At 42.6% G+C, this 19249-nt stretch overlaps 1 protein-coding gene across 3 annotated transcripts in view; it reads left to right on the top strand.

Moving 5' to 3' along the window:
* The first annotated feature begins 338 nt into the window (after positions 1-338).
* The window catches only part of DSP (desmoplakin), a 39204-nt gene continuing 20293 nt past the window's right edge, over positions 339-19249 (top strand). For all 3 annotated transcript variants that reach the window (XM_066545326.1, XM_066545316.1, XM_066545310.1), the window contains exons 1-8: positions 339-544; positions 9445-9547; positions 11232-11380; positions 11728-11902; positions 14531-14659; positions 15807-15857; positions 16915-17076; positions 18071-18175. In XM_066545326.1, coding sequence (XP_066401423.1) covers positions 339-544; positions 9445-9547; positions 11232-11380; positions 11728-11902; positions 14531-14659; positions 15807-15857; positions 16915-17076; positions 18071-18175 — 1080 coding nt within the window. The remainder of the gene's footprint in view (positions 545-9444; positions 9548-11231; positions 11381-11727; positions 11903-14530; positions 14660-15806; positions 15858-16914; positions 17077-18070; positions 18176-19249) is intronic.

The raw sequence follows: 19249 nt of genomic DNA, 5'->3' as shown, positions 1-19249 counted from the left end.
CTTAAAACCACCACGGAAAGGTGTGGCCTCGCCTTTCCTCTGCCGGCGGGGAGGGGACGGGACGGGACCTCTGCTCTTGCCGCCGCCGCCGCCGCCACCGCCACCAGCAGCCCTCGCCGCCCGCCCGGCTCCGCTCCGCGCTCCTGCCCTGCCTCACCTGCGGGCCGCCCCACCGCCGGCTCCCGGCCCTTCCCCGGCCCCCGGCGCACTGCGAGGGAGCGGCGGCACGGCGGCGGGCGCTGCCGGCCGTGAATGCTTTTCCTGCCGTCGGCTCCGGCTCGGTGTCCCCGTCGCTTTGCCGCTCGCCCCGCGCGGCCCCGGGCGGCTCCCCCGCTGCCATGAGCATCAACGGCGGGTCCCACCCGCGCATCAACACCCTGGGCCGCATGGCCAGGGCAGAGTCGGGCACCGACCTGCGCTACGAGATGAGCTCCCATGTCGGGGGCGGCGGCGGCGGCGGCGGCGGCACCCACACGCACACCTCCCACAAGACCTACTACTACCAGAAGACCTACGGGGGGGACTACGCCTCCGATGGATACGGGTAGGTGCGGGTCCAGCCGGCCCCCGGCCCCGCTCCCTCGGGGCCGCCTTGGACAGCTGCCGTGAGCCCGCTCGCGGTGGGATTCCCTAGATGTGCGAGCTTGCAAGTTTCCTTTTGCTGTTCCTCCCTGAGGCGTCTTAACTTCTCTAAAAGGCTTTTAAATGCAAGCGAAGAACTTACTTGTAAAAAACCACTTTTAGTGGTGACTCTCCTCGAAGAGAGGAGCAGGACTAAAAGCGATGTCTCCCGTTTGCGCTGAGGGCTGTAAATGGGTCGGTGCTGGCTCTATTGACCCAACAGTTCTGTGCTGATAAACCTCTGCTTTGCTCAGTGACGCAAAACAAGCTGAACTGAAGTGAATTGCTTTATACCCCATACACCCAGGCTCTGCCTTCCCCAACTAGTTGCATAACTAGGGCTATAAAACCATTTTAAGTAGTGGGAAATGTCCTCTTGTTAATTTTTGAGTTTGTTTCTAGCTTGTGTGAGGCCTGGGAGTTTAAGTCATGGTCTTTTATAGAGTCATCCCTAACATTTGGTGTCAGGAGGGCAGAGATACATGAGAAGTAACATCCTCACCTCTTACCATTTTAACCTTCTGCTTGCCCTGGTGCTGTGAGCACAGTCAAGATCTTGTAGGCAGGGTGCCAGCTGTGAATCCTGGCTTGGGGAATGCCTCTTCTCATGGATGCAGCAATCTGAGCACATCAAGTCTGACAAGGACTTTCTGCAGAGTGCAGTTATCATGAAGATTTCTCCATTTGTCTCCTTGTCTGGGAGTTCACAGGACTGAAAAGCAGGCAGCAGTTAGAGTCACTGGAGGAAGCAGTGCTGATGTATGGTACAGCATCATCACAGCTGGTGATGACTGGTCTCTGTGTGTGGAATGGCTGTATTAAGTCTGCTGATCTCATTATGGATGCCAGTGACTTAGGAATTGATGCAGAAGCCCTGTCATGTATGTTGTATTAGAATTTAAGCCCTAATTTTTTTGGATAGTATATAATTAAATTGCAGAAGGGTGGGAATTAAACATGCATAGTAAATAAACAGCAGATGAGAAAAGGCAGGCTTTTTAAAATCAACCAGATCTATAAGTGGCCATAGAGAATTAGGGTTATTCTAGAAAGCACAGAGTGTTCTGCTACATAAGTCAAACCAGTTGCTAGAGGACCATGGAATGAATGAAATACTTGCATTCAATGGATTTTTTGTTTATTACTTTGCCCAGTTCTTAGTTTTAGTTCTTTGTTTGACTTTCGGTTTGTTGTGTGCATAGGTAAGTTAGTTACAACGAGTTGCAGCTAGAACGCATCCACTTACCAATACAGTAGTATGATAATATCTATTTATTGCTATAGAATAAGAAAAATTCAGTACTGTAGCATTGGTGAGTGCACACACTAGGACTCCAAAATGCCATTGCTGCATTGCCTGTGCGAGGATTTGTTTTGCTGGTCATGCTTCATTGCAAATACCTTTACAAGATTTACCTTTACTTACCTTTACCTATTAACAAGAGACAGCCATGAAAAATGAATGGCAGCGCATGTTACATCCCAGCAGTTCTCTTTTCCCTCACTTTTCACTGGTGCAACTCTATTTGGATTCAGCAGGTTGATTTCCATATCACTCCCAACTTTCACTAGAGGAGAAGTGCTTTCCTTTAATTTAGCATTCTTTGGCTACAGTTACATATTTTAAGCCAGTCTGTAGTTAGGCTCTTCTTTCTGTAGCATTCAGTGGTGGTGTAGCAAGGGTGGAAAGGACAGACCTTATTGAGAGGTTAACAACCTTGTATCAGCATTCTTTCATTTGCTTTTTATAACATAATATTCATATATTCATATCTCCTTTCTGGGAAGGTATGTCTGGCAAGGGGGTTGCAATGAAAGTTCCTGTTCGCTTTATTGTGAGATTTCTGAGTGGAACTAAAACCAGTTATTATTGAGATGACAAAAAAAAAAAAAGCATTTATGTATTGTTTTATGTGCAAAAATCTGACCATCCCAAATACTTTAAATATTTTTTGCAACAGAGTATGTGTGTTTGCCACCTTACTGAGTTGCATAGGTTTATTTTTAAGCAGTGCTGATACACGTTCAAATGTGTCTCAAAACAAGTGGTTTATTGTCAGTTAATGAAAAAAGCAGTTTTGCCAGATTTTGTATGTGTTTATGTGCAGAAAATCCACTGAATGCTCTGCATATTGTGCTATTGGGACCAGGGCCATCATTTATGGAACTGGTTTTATTAACTACATTTAGCCTGACATATTCAGTGTCAAAGTTTAGTGGCATCTACTGAACTCAGAAAATGAAGGCTTCTTTTTTCCATGGGGAAGATTACTCTACCCTAATTTTTAAATGCAGCAGGATTCAAGTTAGGGTCTAGTCTTGTAAGTTTTGGGGCGTATTCTGCCAAACAAGTCTGTGCTGAGCATTACATTACTCACAGAGCAATATGGGACGCTCCCTAGCCTTAGGGCTCAGCAAGGTGATTTTACAACATTCCCTGTTTCTTCTGGCTTGGGAACTCAGGATGAGCTTGGCCCGGAGTACAGATACTCAGCTTGACAGTGACTCACACGCTGCTAAACTGCCAATTCATCAGTCAAATATTTATCAATGTCTTTGCTATGGAGATAGAAAATCTGATAAACCATGAGAGAAAAGAAAAAAATGCAAAGTTGTGCAGTTTTCTTTGTCATTGCTGGGATTAGGGGAAAAAATAGCCTAGGATTCAAGGTCACTGAGTGACATGAAAATAAATTAATTTACACAGTTCTACTTAAGGATTAATGTAACTTCTGTGCTTAGAAAAAGAGTTCGGCAATTACCTGCCCTGCCCTGGCGTTACTTTGAGGAGCCAAGAAACAAAGTAAACGTGGAGAAAACCGAGTCAAAGCCACACTTTTGCCTTTCCCATAAGTCTCGCAAGGATCTGTAGAGTCCTGGCTAAGCTGAGTGGTGGTAGATCTGGCGTGGTAACTTCCCCTCCGAGCTGCTCATACGGCGCGGGAGGGAGGGAGGGAGGAATGTGTCTGAATATTGCTGTGGAATACCTGCCCTGCCGGCGGAGCCTGCGCCGCGCTCTGGCTGGCAGGGAAATGCTGCCACGCCGTGAGAAGAGACTCAGGCTGAGCCTTTCCAGGTCTCTGTTCCGTAGGGACGTGCAGGTGTGAGAGCCTCTCGTCAGGAGAAGGGGGTTTGCTGCCTTTGGAGCGGCTGCTCTGCAGCAGAGGTGTACTTCCATGGTCCGGGCTGGAGCCGGCGTTTGGCACCTCCCTCTCCCAGAGGCGGAGGTGGGAGAGGCAGCGTGTGAGCAGCCTGCTCCATTGGGCAGGTACGGCCCTTGGGAACCGTTCTGTCGCTCCTGGTGATTCATACCGCTGGGAAAAAGCAGGAGGACTTTCTGTGAACAGGTGTGGCACGATCCCTTGTGAAACCCTGCATGCTGTGAAGGCACTAAGCCTCGGGGGTCCTAACAATTCAATAATTCACTAGTGACTACTAGATTTTTGCACATTTTAAATGGTATTTAGAGCCTGATTGTGCCAGATGCAGAGGTCTTTTGAGGTTTCCACTCATCATGGAAGCCCTAGTCTATGTGCATACTTGGCAGATGAGACTAGTTTGGTGAGGCTGTGGTGTGCCAAAACTGGTTCTAGTTAGAGCAGAGACATATGGGGAGAACTCTTGATGATTTGACAGTTTGTATTCACCTCCTTTGAGGCAGGAGGGGGAAAGCTGGACTGTGGCATTTCAACTCCTGGTTATTTTCTTATGGATGTCGTGATTCACCACCTTTATGCCGTTGCATTTTCCAGCATGCACACACCCAGCTGGCAGGTGGTGGCGGATGGGCGGTGGTATGCGCAGGCTCTGTGCTGGGAATGCAGATTCCAGGTCAGGTTTTTCTTCTGACTTGCCTACCCTGGGCATACCAGGTAATCCCTTTATGAATCTTTTGCTTGTTCAAACAGGTTTGTGTGGAGGGGGATGGGAAGTGTGAAGAAAAAGAAGCGCTATTTTTTTGCTCTTCTTGAATTATGGGAATCATTCAGTATTCTGGATGTGCTAGAAGACTTTCTCTTGAGGCTTCCTCCGTTTTTTGGATGAATAAAAAAAATAAAAAGCTTTGAATTTTTGAAAGGCTGGAAGTTTTGTGGAGGGCTTGGAAAATTTAACAAAGAGTATTCTAATTAATTTTAAATAGTGTCTTTGGGACAAGAGTAGTCTCTTTGTACAACCTCCCAAAGCTTAGCAAGTTGTGAAGCTGTGGGAAGGCTCCTCAGAATTGCTGGATGTGTTTCTGTGTCTCCTTTGCCATGCCTCTCTGGGCACTGATCACACTCTGCATAGCCCAGCAGCCTCTGGATATGCAGTAGCCAAGGCAGACACTGGAGCAGCCCCCACGGTGGAGGTGTTTGTGCTGGGGTGTGCAGGTCTTGCAGCAGCAGGAGGCAAGTGAGAAAGCAGAAGGTAGCTGGCTTCCTTGCCCCTTGGGTTCTGCAGCAATATCAGCTCCCACAGAGGGCTGTGAGGGTGCAATCAGAGTGTTTAGAGAAGGTATTTGGGGTATTCAAAACACATCCTTTAGGATAATTTTTTGACTGCTTGAATAAATTGGTGTCAGCAGTACCCAGCCCTGCTGTGTTCTGGGGAGGTGGGCACTGCTAACACGGCTGTCTCTGTGCTCATAACTCATCATATGGCCTTGAACATGTTTCTCAGTCCCTTTTAAAGGAAAAGCAGGAGTAGTTCTTTCTTGTTTCAGTAGAGCTGGGGGTCTTGTAAGGATCACGGGTACTGCTCATCAGTTAAACACAATTCCTAGTTCAGACACTGGGGATTCAACAGTAATGGGTGGATTTAGCTCAGTTGGGATATATTCCAGAAGGGAGGTTGCCTGAACTGCTATCCTGCCCAAATCCCAGTGGCAGCAGGGGTTGGGCTGTCCTCTAATTTCTCAGGGAGAGCAGGAGGGTAGAACAGCAAGGGAGCAATGTGTTCTGCCTTGACATGCACTGAAAAGGGTGGATCCTGTACAGAATGATGACAGGGAGATGCTATGCCTTTCCTAGGGCTCTCCTGACAGTGGAGAGCAACAGGCCATTTCAACATCCCAAGTAAAAGCAATTCATCTGTGTTTTGAAGTGTTTTCATAATTTTAAAACAAAGGCACTATCCCCTTTTCTTTTCCTTTGTTCCTTTAATAGTTAATGACTATTAAAATTATTTTAATGAAGAACTCTGCTTAATAGGACCTTTTTGAAATTCATGAATTGCCTTCCAAATAAGTGCCATGGTCTAAAATGAGTTGTAGGGACAAATACGTAGCTAAGGTCAGAAGCAGTCCAGTCTGTTTCCCTCAGCACTGTTCTGCAGGGTTTACAAAACCAAAGAGCACAGCAAATAGTCAGGCTATTGCAAATGTATATATTTATTAGTGATAGACCCTGCACTCTTTTGTTATGAGTCCTTCTAAAAGACCAGCTTCCAGTTCTTGCCAGTTCTGCTGGAATGGTTGATAACATATGCTGCATTTGCAGGGGTGCAGTAAAATAAATGAAAAATCTGCCCATATTTTCACTGCATGGTGTGCCCACAGTGTTGGATACAACAGGATCCTATTCATAGGTGCAAGGTTTAGATGCTGCCAGAGTTAAATCAAATTGTCATAGCAGCAGTAGGTGTTAAAATGGCCAAACATTACTCTAAACTCGTTCAGTTTCATGTAAACAAAATCAGACAAAACAAGAGAGACATTGACAAAATCCTATGTAATGTAACCCACTTAATCTGTGGGTTTCTGAGGATTGTTGGTATCCTACATTTTTCTAAGGGACATAAATATATTTTTATGTAACATGTAGGTTACATGTTTTTACTTAAAAAATCCAGCTTTGTTCTTGCCTGTCCAGCATGTTCTGGGCTTGCCTCAGTTTCTTTGGTCCAGTATTTTCTGTGTTGGGTATGGTTTTACTTTGGCTGTCTGTTTCCTACTGCCTCAAGGTTGGTTGTATTATTACTCTGAACTGGAGCTTCTGCTTTGATCTGTTCATCCCCATTAAAGGCCTGTTGGTTTCATTAAGAGGTAGATTACACTGAAGGACTTTGAAACTGCTAATGGAGTACCTTCCAGTCACAAGGGTGAAAAGTATTGAAGATGTGTCCCTGTGAGACTGTGCTAGTGCTATCTGATGTATCAACATCAGTATATGTCTGTTAAGGTGTTGTCTCACCAAGTATTTTTATTTTTAAAGTTCAGAGATTGATTTATGCCCTTGGGCATGTTTGTACAGCTAAATCCCCTTCAGATTTGAAATTCTTGATTTCTGTTGGTTTGGTGGAGCTATGGCATCAAACATCAGCTTCTATGCTTCTGATTACCCCATGTAGCTCTGGTCTTCTGACAGATTTAAAAGCAAGTGCCTCTAACAGGCCATGACCTTTTTATCGTTATCATGGGATTTACCTCTGTTTTTTCACTGGCAAAACTGGTTAGATTTTTAACAACAAGAAAGCATTAATAAAATAGTGTGCTCTTTTCTGTTTTCAATTTGTATGGCTCCAGCTTCTGCCATTATTTTGGTTATATCTTTATCTGCTGGATTGGAGAGCCTTAAATATGTACTGCTTTCTTCTTGTGAAGGTCCCTATGAACTGTAAACAAGTAACTTGTTGTTACTCTATTTGAAGACCTAGATAGGGTGTACTTAAGCCTCTCATTTCAAGGCTTCTGCTCCTGCCTTTGTAACAGTTTTGTGCATTTATATTTAGCTATCTTCAGGTTTTCAATTTTTTTAATTATTTGGGCAATAATTACGGATGTGGCATTCAAACATCATTAGAATGAACACAAAATGTATTTCTACTTCTTTGTATTTTAATTTAATAGTTTGATTTATTTGAAAATAGCTTTTCTTCACAATTTCTTACCATGTTAACTATAATAGCTATTGTTTAGACCTCTTGTCATGGTGGAGTAATGTCTTTGAGTTCAGTGAAGTTATCCTGAAGCCAGTGGAGATAAACTGACTGATTACAGTATAAATCTGGTCACCTTCTATACTTTATTTGGCTTTAATGGATATCCAGCATTTGTAGCTGCCAGAACATGATGGAAAAAGTGATTCAAGAAAAAAGCTCTTCCAGTGTTCTAAAAAGAGAAAATTGCTTGGAATGTTCCTCTCTCTTTTTTATTATGTTTCATTCATGAGAATAATTGTGGGTGTAATTAAATGTAAATTTCAGATGCAGATATTTCTATATCTAAACACAGCAGTGATGCCTAAGGAGAAGGAATGATTTAGAAAAGGAAGCTGACACAAAGCCTGGCACAAAATCAGACCCGTATGTTATTTTCCATAATTGTTTTCTTTAAGCAGCTTCCAAGACACACAGGGGTGCATAGCACAGTAGGGCGTAGCGTTTGTGCAGCCAAGGGGTCACAGCACCAACTGGGGGCTGTATGTATTCAGCTTGTTTTATGTCACCCAGTGACTCTGCAGTTTTGTCTCTGCACCTCTGAGGGTCTGTTCTCTGGTGTGGGGGAAGCTGCTGAAAAGTTGCTCCAGCCTTTTCTGTTTCTTCCAGATGAGCTGATAGGAGAATGGCAATGCTGCTGGTGTATCAAAAGCACACGCTGCAGAAGAGCTCTTAAAAATATTACATGTTTCTCACCACTCCAGTGATTTTGCCAAGGACAGTTGTGCTATTTCATTGTCACAATTCCTTTTATGAAGAATTGTCAGAGTCTGTTCAAGTCAGTGGGAAGATTTCCATTGAATCCAGATTGCTTGCTGGCTCCGATTTGGACAGGTTCACACCGGTGCTCTTGTTGGCATTAGTGTTGTAAGGAGTTTGTCTCTTCAGTGATTTGTAATGGAAAGGGTTACCTACTGTGAGCACAGGAGTTAGAAAACTAGGCAAAGCTTGGGAACACCTTAGCTCTTGCTGTCTGTTAGTTAGGTTTGTTTTAGTTTCACTGGCAAGTGTTTGGGTTTAGGAGCTGCCTGGACTTGCTTGGGAGGTCTGATCCCATCACCAAGGAATGATTCCTCACTTGAAGCACCTCACCCCCTTACAACTACAGTGGCTCACTTTGATGGCTGAATCCTAAATGCTGGAAAAGCCACATTCTGGCAGTATGGATGCAGTAGGTTATGTGCAAGACAACAATAAAGACCCTGTTACCTGGCTTGGTTTTTTCCCCCACTAGTGTTTTTTACTTGGAGACTGCAAATTCACACTTTATGTATTTGTAAGAAAGCATGTCCTCTGACTCCAGGCTCTACATCTATTTTTGTAGTAGCTTGTGTGTCTTGCAATTCATTCCTTAGAGACTGCACTAGCTTTGTGCATTTCTGCTGATAAAAGGGCCCTTCTTACGCTTGTGTGGACTTGTGTGCTCCAGTGCTTGCCTAGCTGAGGATCCTCCTTTCCTTGTGTGCCCTGACATTTGATGGCTGGTGTGATAACATGAACAATTACATCACACAAAGGCTATGCTCTAATGTATTGACTTTAACAAAGATTGTGAATAATTCATTCTCACTGTAAAGCTGCCAAAGTTTTGTCTATCAAAGCAGCAAATACCTCTGCTGGAAGAAAAAACTTTCTCCTTTATGGCATGCCAGTTTCCACGTTCTACTCTGTCCTGTGGCAAAGTCAGTGCATGCCTGCTGTTGCAGGACTATAAAGTGGCTCTGCCATCGTGGAATTGTCATTAAAATTTCCCAGTGCAGTTGAAGCGTGTGTGTGTCTGTGAACCTATATGAGGTGGATTATTCCGTGTAACTTCTCTTAAGTGTTCTGAATTTGTGTTTCTTGTATTTCTTTAAAACCTGCAATTGCTCTGTATTTACTTCATCATCTTTTTCTCCCCCACAACAGCCAGAATGGGACCTGTACCATGTCCAGACGCCAGAACACCATCCAGGAGCTTTTGCAAAACTGTTCAGATTGCCTGACGCGAGCTGAGCTCATAGTACAGCCCGTGAGTGCTTCTTGTTCTCCTTATCCAAACTGATTATGAATATTACTTACATATTCTGTGTTGTTATCTGGACTCACAGGCTCTGCTTCTTCATCTCCTTTCTCCCCTGTCAGCTGTTTGTGTGAGGCAACTGAGAGTGGGATGACATACCTCCTTCTTAGGTCTCTTTCTTCCCTCTGTACACCGTTCAGTAAAACCGATTGAAATGCATCTGGTTAATGAAGGGGGTCTTCTTGATTAAAAAAAATTGTTTAAAAATTGTTTGGTTAAACAAACCACCCTCAAACAGGTTCTACTGCATCTTATTTTTCAGTTTTAGATCAGGACCACTGTCAGTGTTCACATCTGTTACTAATGACTACTTACACTCTCTTAGTGTTCTCTCTAGAATATTGTCATCGTTTTCAGGGCCATAAGGAACCTGAGCCACCTTAGGAAATACCTTTGTTACCTTTATTTTATTCTTCCAGTTAATTCCCAAAGAAGTAAATGAAACAAGACTAAAGTTTTCCTGGCTGTTTCAGCTCAAATGCATACACATAATCTCTGCAGGATGCTACTCTGGTACAAACTCCAAGTGCCTGCGGGCGGGTTACTCTCTGATGGTAAATTCATTCCTGGCAAACATGGGGTGTCCTCTGTTCCTACTGACGCAGAGGAGGTGCAGGGTGGTGAGTGCATCCTGCTGCTGAGGCCACTGAGATGTGAAACACTTCAACAGTCCTAGCAGTAGATATGATTTAATGCACACTTTTGGACCCTCTGTGGACAGAAAATTCTTTCAGAAATGAACTCTGTGGTTAGGAGTTCATTTCCTTTTCACAGATACAGGACGTGTGAGCATGTTTATACAAAAATCAATGCCAGAGTAAATACTGCCTTTTGTTCAAGGTTAATATTATTCCAGTGAACTTGAAAGAAAGAGATGTTTACTTCCAGCTTGGTGCCACAACATGCATTGCCTGCTTTGTTTCTTTCTTTTCTTTCTAAGGGACAGAGCAATGAGGTCCATAATATTTTATTTGGAAAATCAGGTCACAGCTGCATTGTGTTTTGCTCAGCATGGCTGTGTCAGTGTGCAGTGAGGTCAACGAGCCACGTCTTCCTGGTTGAAGCACCATGGCCATGCTGATCCAACTGCACTGAGAGGGTGCATGGAGAATTTGCCTAGACTTTGGTGATAAGATGGGATGCAAATGTGATGGGGCATGGAGCTGGACCCAGGCAGATAGTCCTGCTTGTGTTTTTGCAGGAGGAGGAGGTCTTAGAACCTCAGGGAACCTTGTGGAAAATCAGGAGCAATATCTACTATCTCCTACTAGGACAGTGTTTCCTTCGCATCTTCTGAACACAGAAGCACAATGTCTTAAGAAGTTAGCACACCATGTGAAGCCTTGGCTCCATTGAAATAAACATCAAGATGTGTTGCTCTTTATGGAAAGTTTTGTTTGATAGCTACATTTTAATATTTTTCTTCCATATTTTATTTTAATAAGCACTTTCTAGTGACTGTAGATCATCAACCTTCTGCCAGTTAAAACTGGCAGTCAGAGACCTGGCAGTTGAAACTTATCATGCTTCCTAAAAAACCCCCCAGTCCTCACAACACCTTTTTTAAGACAACTAAAGGAAGCTTAGATAATGAATATTTAAATTAATCTCCCATCTGCTTTTTTTTCATTAGGAATTGAAATATGGGGATGGTGTCCCACTTAGAGGGAACAGGGATCTGGAAGACTGTTTTGCACAGGCAAATGACCAAATGGACATCCTGGATGGACTGATCAGAGAGATGAGGCAGATGGGCCAGCCCTGTGACATGTATCAGAAAAGGTATCGTCAGGGAAGGGTTGGGGTGGGGAATGTGACTGAGAAAAGTTTGTGGTACCTCAAGTGTTCACCTTCCTTGGTGTTGCAGGACGTAATAGAAATCAGTAAGGTGGAACTAAATCTCTTTGGTCACACTAACATGGAGAAGGGTCTTGCAGGAATATATTTCTGATAGAAATTGACCCCTTAGTTGTCTCCATGAAATCTTAATCTGTATATTTTTTCCACAGTCTTTGCTTTCAACACTTTGTTTTGAATAGTTGGTGGTCCAGTAGGAGAGACAAATTGCATTGTTTGTGTGTTTTCTGGGTGTTTTGCTCTCAGACACAAAGTGTTTCCTTCCCTTTCAGGCTGCTTCAGCTCCAGGAGCAGATGCGTGCCCTGTACAAAGCCATCAGCGTTCCCCGCGCCAGGAGGGCCAGCTCCAAAGGTGGTGGCTGCTTCTCTTCTCAGAGTGGCTCGGGCTGGGATGAGTACACAAAACGTGTCACAAGTGAATGCTTAAACTGGATGAGGCAGCAGAAGGTAAATCTGTGCAAAACCCAGGGACAATGCTAAAATTTGGTGTTGTTTATGAATGTTGCCTCATATGTAGTAATGTTTTGGGTGCCAGTAGAAAAGTAAAGGTACATGTGAATGCTCGCATGTTATTTCAAGTTCCTTTTTTTACCCTCCCAGTATTATACATATAGTGAATTCTCATTGAAATCCAAACATGGATTGGGGTCTTTTGCAGAGGAAAAGATGTAAAAGTTAGATTTGAAAGCTAAATGAAACACTGGTGTTAACATAACAAAAACATCGACATTTTTGTGTTAGAGATTATTACGCTCAGTATTTCCCTCCTTCCTTCCTTGCACAGATTTCCTTTGATTCATATTTATTTTAACCTTTTACACAGACAGGACCATCTTCACAGATTTAACCATTGTCCAGTGTTTTACAGTTGCTCTCCCCCTCTAGTCTGTCTTTACCTCAGAGAGGTAGGGCTGATTGCCACAGGACTAGGCTCTCAGAAGTCAGTGCTAAAATCCACACAGAAGTGGTGAAGCTACTGTTTGTTGCGTTCTGAGAACAAATTTGCCAATTCACAGCTGTTGCTGATGTAACCTGGAATGGAAAACACACACTGTTTTTTGTGCTGCTGAGGTGAAAGTTGTGTGTTGAAGTGAGAGTTGTGAGTTTGTGGTTGGACAGCCCTTTCTGAGAGACAGGTAGGGAGGATGGAACAAGGTGGCTGAAGTCACATGTGCAGACTCCTTGCAAATTGAAATTGCATTCTTTTTATCTCTCTATATTAGGTTGTTGCTTTGCAATTCTGTCATTATTATCTGCGTATGGCATTTGTCAGGTGGCTCCAATGCAAACCAAATGGGGAGGGTAGAGCTCTGTAGAGTTGCAGTATTTTTAAGTGAGTGCTAGTTACAGTCCAGTCTTTCTGTGTGGCACGTTTTAGAGGAGGAAGGGGAAGTGGAGATGCACTCCTTGATCGTTAATATGTATAAGCATTGTGCCTGGACAGCCACAGCCCACATCATTGCTCTTCACATGCTGTGGGAGAGGAGGCTGATTGTCAGACCTGCCATGGCTTGAGGAGTGATGTTGGACAGACTCTGGGCATGCTTCCAGCGATGAAAGATGGGGAACAGGCTGCACCTCCCAAAGACACCACGTGATGCCCTGCTCAGACACTCCTTGCTAAACACAGGGAGCATAAGCAATTGCTTAATAGCTGTGTTCCCACACTAAACCTCCTGTGAAAGTAAAAGGCTCTCTCTCTCTCTCTTCCCCTTCATCCCTACAGAAAGCTGAGGTGGGGCCAGTAAGCACTTACCTCACTGGGAAAATTTATTTTGAACTTGCCACGATGCTGCTTCTTTCCATCGTGCCTTGCTGTGTCCCATTACTTGCTCACATCGAGACTAGGATAATGTTTCCCCTTGTAATGTGGTGAGATGTGGGAAAAAGTTCTGAGCAGCTGATGTTTTTTGCTGTTTTTCTGGTTTTTGTCTGCATGGTTTGCTGGTAGGAGAATCAGATGGTAGGGAGGGTTAGTCAAATTTCCAGTGCAGAGCTGGGGAAACTGCAGGGAAATCCAGACAGCCTTTGTTCGCATATGGCAGCCAGCCATGACTGCCACTGTTGCTACAGTCTCTTTGGACTGTTTAAATATAACAAGAAGGGTCAAAGTCCTCTAACTTTCAAATGTCTGAATGAAAAATGGTTTTGTTTCTTGGATTGTTTTCAGCACTGCCTTTGAACCCCTATGCTTGAGTTCTGGCTTTATTGTCATCTGTTGACTCATAGAGATTTGACTCCAGGCTGGTAATTACCAAATTCAGTTCCAACCCAAGATTAGGATACCTCTTTCTTTACTGGGCATGTGCATAGACAGGTATTCAGATAGAGCTGCAGTGTGTCTTTGCAGCATAGAAGAGAATTTGGAGTTTGAGGAGCTGAATTTAAAGTTAGGTGGCTTTTAATATTTGGAAAAAAATGAAACAAGGAATGCAGTCAGTTTTTGGGTTAGTAATTAGCAGGTGTATTACTGTTTTTCAAGGCTGTTTCTAGACATTTTCTCCTGTCATCCTACAATAAATGTTGCTAAAATGCAAGAAAAACAAGACATTTTCTAATAATTTCAGTTTATATTCTGTGGAGTTTTTTAGAATGACTGCATTTAACTGAGGTTGTTGAAGTTTACATGAGCAAAATTAAAATGGAAATCTGGTGTACTGGGCTATAGAACTTAATTGGGCATTTCCACATGAATTGCAAGAATAGCATTGTTTGATAAAGTCATGGTTTGTTTTCAGAGTGATAGGAATGTAATTTTACTGTAGAACATAAAATAACAGTTTGGTCCAAAGACAACTGTTATGAAGATGAAAGTACACTACTGAGTGTGCTTCATCTAGTGTAACTTTAAACAACTGAAATATTTTTCCTGTTTTGTTTCTTCTGCTTTGGGAGCCTGTCACACAGTTTAATTGATGGCAATTTAAAGAAACTGTAAAACCCTATCCTGAACTTCTCTTTATTTCAGTTTTACTCTCTACCACATAGTCAGTTGCCTTCAGTTCAATTCCTTTATGCTCCAATTTAGGCAGTAATATTGGAAATGAAAGTACCAATCCTGTTTCTTGTTCCTAGGTTGAAATGGAGCAAGTGAAGTGGGGGTTTGAAGCAGCATCCATTGAACAACAAATTTGTGAGCACAGGAGAACCCACAATGCCATCGGAGACTATCGTTGGCACCTGGACAAAGTCAAAACAGATCTGGTAATTGCTGTCCTCCCGTACACTTTGCTTGGTCTAGGTATATAGCATTGGCTCACTGGTGTTCCACTACAAAAAAAGGAATGTTGGAAAGTTCATCCTCTCTTGAAAAAGCACTGGTGTCATGATAGCAACCACTTCCAATTCTTAATTCCTCGATAGTTCCTCAGAATTTTAAATAAAAATTTAGTAGCTATTTAGCTTTTTGTTGTTGTGCACCAAGGCTGGCAAATAAATATTCCCATATTATTTTTGAGACAGATGACTAAGAGTGATTATTCTCACTTGCTGTCTCAGTATATTAAACAGAAAGTGAAAGAATAAGGTGGGTGTTCAGATGCAGCCTTGAGTCATCAGGTTTTTTCTGTGAAAAATGCCTGAATTCTTGGCTAAAATAAGATTAAAGCTTTTCTTATGTGTTGATATTATTTTTTTCGTTTTTTCCTCTGAGACTTCTGTTGCCCTCTGGATTTTGTGATTGGAATAAAGAAGTGACTGAAAATACTGTGTTAACTTCCTCTCCTATCAGCCCAGCAGTTAGGTATAGGAGAGAGGAGGCTTATTTAATTTCCATTCATCTTTTCTCTTATTTGGCAGGAGAGTGTTCAATCTAAAGAAAAGGTAGTCTGTTCTGTAGCCCTAATCTCTCAACCAAGCTGAAGAGTGGAAAAGATTTTGCTCCATTTCCCCTTCTGTTTCAAACAGGAAAGGTGATAGTCTGCCCTGTGGAATACCAGTTCCAAGGCTGGGCAGGTTCCCAGCCAAAGAAATGGGGATAAAGACCAGAGCTGTCTGCTCACATCGTAATTTATACTAGTTCACAATCTCCAAAGCTTGCTCTAGGACTAGCTGGTGCAGGAGTTTGGTGCAGAAAGAAATCCAGTTTCAAGTGTTGTTTTGGTGTTACAGATTATGTGCAGGCTTGGATGGATATATATACCGAGCATCCATGAGGGTAGTAAGTTTGTCCAAGCCTTGGTTTTGTACTTCCTGAGTCATCCAGCAGAGCAAATCTGCTATTGACAGATGGCTCTTGCAGGCATTTGCATGTTACCACCTGCAATTATTATGATATTGACTCTGTAAATGAAATAGCAGCAAATAGGAAACTTGTAAAAGGCTCACTAAGTGTTTGCTGTCTCTGTTCCAGAGGGAGAAGGCTGCAGTTCATCAGCTGGAGGAAGAATATGAAGGCCTACTGGTAAGCAAGGGATGTGGTCATTTCTGAGACCCTGTTTGCTTTATTAACACCTATGTGATTGTCAAGGCACACTTCAGGTTTTGACAGAGTGATAGATGCACATTTAAATAATTCTATTCAGCAGTAAACTGAAAGTGCTTTGTAGTTTCTGAAAGATTCATTTTGAGTTATGGACTTGAGATTAATGCATTGCCTGCTGTATAATTGACTTGTTCTCACAAGGAAGTTTCTAGTTTGCACCTGGTGGAGGGAGTTGGTCACCAAGCAGGTGAAGAGTAGACCTCTACCTCCTTAATGGGAGTAAATGTAGTGATGAAATTAGGCTGTATATGAAGCTTAAAAAGTTACTCAAAGGTGGGACTGGAACCAACCAAATTCTGTGTAGGGCTGTGCATCTTCCCTGCTGTGGATCTTCATGTAAAACACAGTGAGAATCTTGTGCAAATGGTTTATTTAACACTTGGGATCAGAATCTGATTCCTGGCAACCTGATTTCAAGTAACAGGATGTGTATTATGATCTGAAGACAAAGAATTTTTTCTTGAAGTGTCAACTGTGCAAAAGATGCTGCTATAACATCAAGGATGTACTATGAGCAGCAAATGCAAGCAAAAGGATGTTAAGTGTTCAGGCATTTCTTGTTCTTCCCCCCATGCCTTTTTGCTTGCCTTCCTACATGTCTTCTAACACGTGTGTTAGAAATAATTTTGAGAAGGTGCTGACATCGTGTTCCTATTCTATAAATCCTGACACGGTGTGCGCTATCTATTGCTAACAGGTTTCATGATTCAATAAACCCAGGCACATCTGCTGTCCATTGCCAACAGGTTTTACAGACATGTGGGTTTTATTGTTATTTTACTTAAAAAAACCCCGAAAACAAAAAAACAACCAAACAAACAAAAACCCCAAAAAACCAAAAAAAACCACATCAAAACCCCAAACAAAAAAAAAAAAGGAAAAAGCCATGCTGTGCTCTTAGCTTCCCTTTCTCCACGCAGCTCAGGCATTTATATGTTTATGGCTTCTCATATCTGTAATCTGTACTTCCTTGCAGAAATATTCCTTTGAGAGAATGGATCAGCTTCGCCAATTCCAGAACCTCATCCAGGCCACCAGCAGAGAGATCATGTGGATCAATGACTGTGAGGAAGAGGAGCTCCTCTATGACTGGAGTGACAGGAACACTGATATTGCCAGGAAGCAGGAATCCTTCTCTGTAAGATAGCTCAACCTCCCTATGCTTTCCATCAGCCCTCTCTTGGAATAGTCAGGGAGAAACAGCCTCTCTTGGGAGAGGCTCATCACAGGGTGTTTCTTCACTCTTTTGGAGTGGAGAAGAGTGGAGTGGAGGAACTCTTTTGGAGTGGAGGAACTCTTTTGGAGTTCCTGGGTTTTTTTATCAACAGTTTTCAGTGAAGTACTATGTTATAACCTTTCGAGTCAGGACAGGATATTTTTTGGAGGATTTTGCTCCCATTCAGGGAGTTCTCATTGTTTATTTTGATCTTGGAATGTGTCCTTCTTTGTGCAGTCCACTACAGACCAGTGATCACCTACTGCTTGTGCACACAGCACAGCACAGTCATTGTGCTGGCGTGCCAACCTAAGGGACTTGAATCAAGCAGTTTTAATTCTCCCTGTTGGGACTGTGCAGGGGTCAGAGGTCCATGTATTTGGCCCTGATTATCTGTCACCAGGAAGTAGAGCTGTGCTCTCTTCCTCTGATGGTTCTGCCAGCAGCACACTGCGTGCATGGTCAGATGTAGTTTGCCCTGCCCCTTGTCGTCTGTAGGTGTGTAAGGAAATTGAGCATGTGTATTTGTTTAACCAGTATTGGTGCTGATCACTAAACTGAAAAAAGAATGGAAGTTCACACTATTATGGAAGTGCCTTTTTTTTTAGTTCAGCTGTTCTGGATGTTGCAAGATGCAGTCGTTTTTGCTTCCATCATTCTTAAGAAAGGAAGAACCTAATGTTCTTTGCTCTCTGAAACAGCAAGCCCAGAGACTAGAATTGAGATGATTGCACCTTCTTTGATTCTAATGTCTTCATAATTAACTTCAGTACACCTCATGGAAACACTTTATAGTGTTAGAGGGGATAATTTTATATCATCACAACTATCTGGGAAATTTTAAAAAAATGAAAACACTGTTCTGCCTGTGCAGTATACCTTTGGAGTTAGTTTAATGCTGTGTTTTGGTATTTAGAAACGTATGAGTGAACTGGAGGTTAAAGAAAAAGAACTCAACAAGCTAAAGCAAGAAAGTGACCAGCTAGTTCTCAATCAGCATCCTGCTTCAGACAAAATCGAGGTGAGTTAGACTTTGTGTGATTTCACTTGCTTCTTTAGTTGCTACATGGGAAAAGTTCTCAGTGAAAGTTCACATACAAAGTGCTGCATTTGGGCTCAAGAAGGTTTCGCCTGCCCAAAATCATGCCCATTTTACCCAGCTTTATGGGCTGCTCTAATAAACGTTACTATCTTCCTCTACAAACCTGGCCATTACCAACTGCATGGTGATAGATGCAAGTAAAAATGAAATCTAAGCTTAGGGTGTTATCTGAGTGTGTTGAAATTGCTGTATCTTGATTGTGCTGACTACAGTGCAACAGGATTTATGATAGGAAGCCATGTCATTGCTGTTCTGTTGTCTTAGTAGGCATGTTTTGAAAAATGCCACACCCTTTTTTGAGGGTTTATGTTTAATCCAAGTGCAAATACTTTCTGCAGCTGAAATTCATAGTGCCTTTCTATGGCTTAGCCAAGACACTTTTGCTTTCAAAAGCTTGGTGTACACTTACTTTTTAATTTAAAAGGCTGCAACAATTTGGACATTTTATTAGGAGATGCTGTAGTTGTTGCAGTTTCAAGAGTGCATAAGAACTCTGCAACTGAAGAAGCTAAAAGGAAAAAAAAAATCTTTTCTGCCTTTCAGTATGTTTACTTGGTTAACTGTTATCATATTGTGTAAAATCCTATTTCTCCTGTAGTCAGTTTCTCTCTTAAAGGAAAGATTCTTTTAAGCTCCAGCAGTGAACTGAAAGTTGTGCGTCATTTTTTAAAGAATATACATGGCTGCTTGAGTGTTTTGAATCTAAAAACAACCAGCATAAAATATCATGTTTGGAGGTGTTCCCTGAAAGAATGAGAACATGGCCATTTGCAGCTGAAATACTTTATTTGCACTACTCTTTGTGCATTTCACCCCTTTTTGTTAACACACCTGGGGCTTTATGTTGATCAAACAAATTCAGGTCATGAACAGATTTCTCTTTGTGTCTCACAAGCAGGTATTTAACTCATTTCAGTTAGGTGGATGCCTAGAAGTTGCGAAACCATTTGCATGAATTACATAGTTCTGGTGTCCGTGAATTTGTTTTAGCAG

Source organism: Molothrus aeneus, chromosome 1, assembly GCF_037042795.1.
Source record: "Molothrus aeneus isolate 106 chromosome 1, BPBGC_Maene_1.0, whole genome shotgun sequence".
NCBI lineage: Eukaryota > Metazoa > Chordata > Aves > Passeriformes > Icteridae > Molothrus > Molothrus aeneus.
Note: the sequence above shows the minus strand (reverse complement) of the source record. Positions and strands in the feature narration are given on the sequence as shown.